At 44.8% G+C, this 1,000-nt stretch overlaps 1 protein-coding gene across 2 annotated transcripts in view; it reads right to left on the reverse strand.

The window, feature by feature from the left end:
- Positions 1–249, reverse strand: part of LOC107574476 (ubiquitin carboxyl-terminal hydrolase 15) — a 19,121-nt gene extending 18,872 nt beyond the window's left edge. For both annotated transcript variants that reach the window (XM_016260908.1, XM_016260907.1), the window contains exon 1: positions 137–249. In XM_016260908.1, coding sequence (XP_016116394.1) covers positions 137–225 — 89 coding nt within the window. In that variant the 5' untranslated portion in view covers positions 226–249. The remainder of the gene's footprint in view (positions 1–136) is intronic.
- Between the last annotated feature and the right edge of the window lie 751 nt (positions 250–1,000).

Below are 1,000 nucleotides of genomic sequence, written 5' to 3' on the forward strand. Positions count from 1 at the left end.
TGTGTGTGTGTGTGTGTGTGTGTGTGTGTGGTGATCTGTAATGATGATGTGTCGGACCCGACCGCGACGCGGCTCTGAATGTCTGTGACTGCTCTCTGATCCTCTCTGAATCTGCAGAGGCTCCTCGGCGTCTCACCAGGTGTCCGCTCTGCGCAGCGGCGTCTTCAGGAGCGTCGCGATCTCTCCTCTCTGCGTCTCCGCATCCGCCGCGCCGCCTTCCGCCATCTTCAGGAGCGCACTGCATGCTGGGAAGCGCCGCCGGCGTCAGCACGTCGCCGGCCGCGTGACGTCATGGCGCGCCTCGCCTGCGTCACCGCTCTGGGTTTGGGCATCTTTCACGTTATTTATTAATATGTTCAATATTATTACATTTCAAAAACATAACGGAGTCAGCGATGCTGCGGAAATACACGTACAGAAAACACACACAGGCTGCTCTTGTGAATATGTGAATACACTGCCATTTAGAATGAAAAATAGTCCTGATATTTACACATTTGGACATTATAACTCATTGATAAGCAGTTATAAATGCACGAGTAAAAGGGTGATTTTAATGCAATACCTGCCAAATACTGAGCCACGTTTAACTCACATATTATAAATGCTTAACAAATATATTTATTAATACTTATTTCACTCAAAACTAGGTTCCTGGTTTTATTCGTGATGCAGCAAAACGTTACTATTTTAGCGAGACTGAAGGGTGCTGTATTTATGGCCTTCTCATTAATATCTCATGACTCTTCTAAAATAAAAATATAAAATATACTTTATAACTTCTATGTCAGGAAGCACTGTATCATTCATATACTTGATGTATGACCTGGAGAAGACTGGAGGAACACAAATAAACCATATATTGTCTGCACATTTGATCAGTTATGCTTTCTGCTTGTCATTCAGCTTAGCTACAGCGGTCGCTGGGTGCCTTTGGCTTTCCTGGCAAGTCATGAGTTATGACTTCTATGAGTCAGTTTGGGACTTTCTGTGGGACAGC

The sequence above is a fragment of the Sinocyclocheilus grahami genome, unplaced genomic scaffold (genome assembly GCF_001515645.1).
Source record: "Sinocyclocheilus grahami isolate Dianchi unplaced genomic scaffold, SAMN03320097.WGS_v1.1 scaffold2244.1, whole genome shotgun sequence".
Lineage (NCBI taxonomy): Eukaryota > Metazoa > Chordata > Actinopteri > Cypriniformes > Cyprinidae > Sinocyclocheilus > Sinocyclocheilus grahami.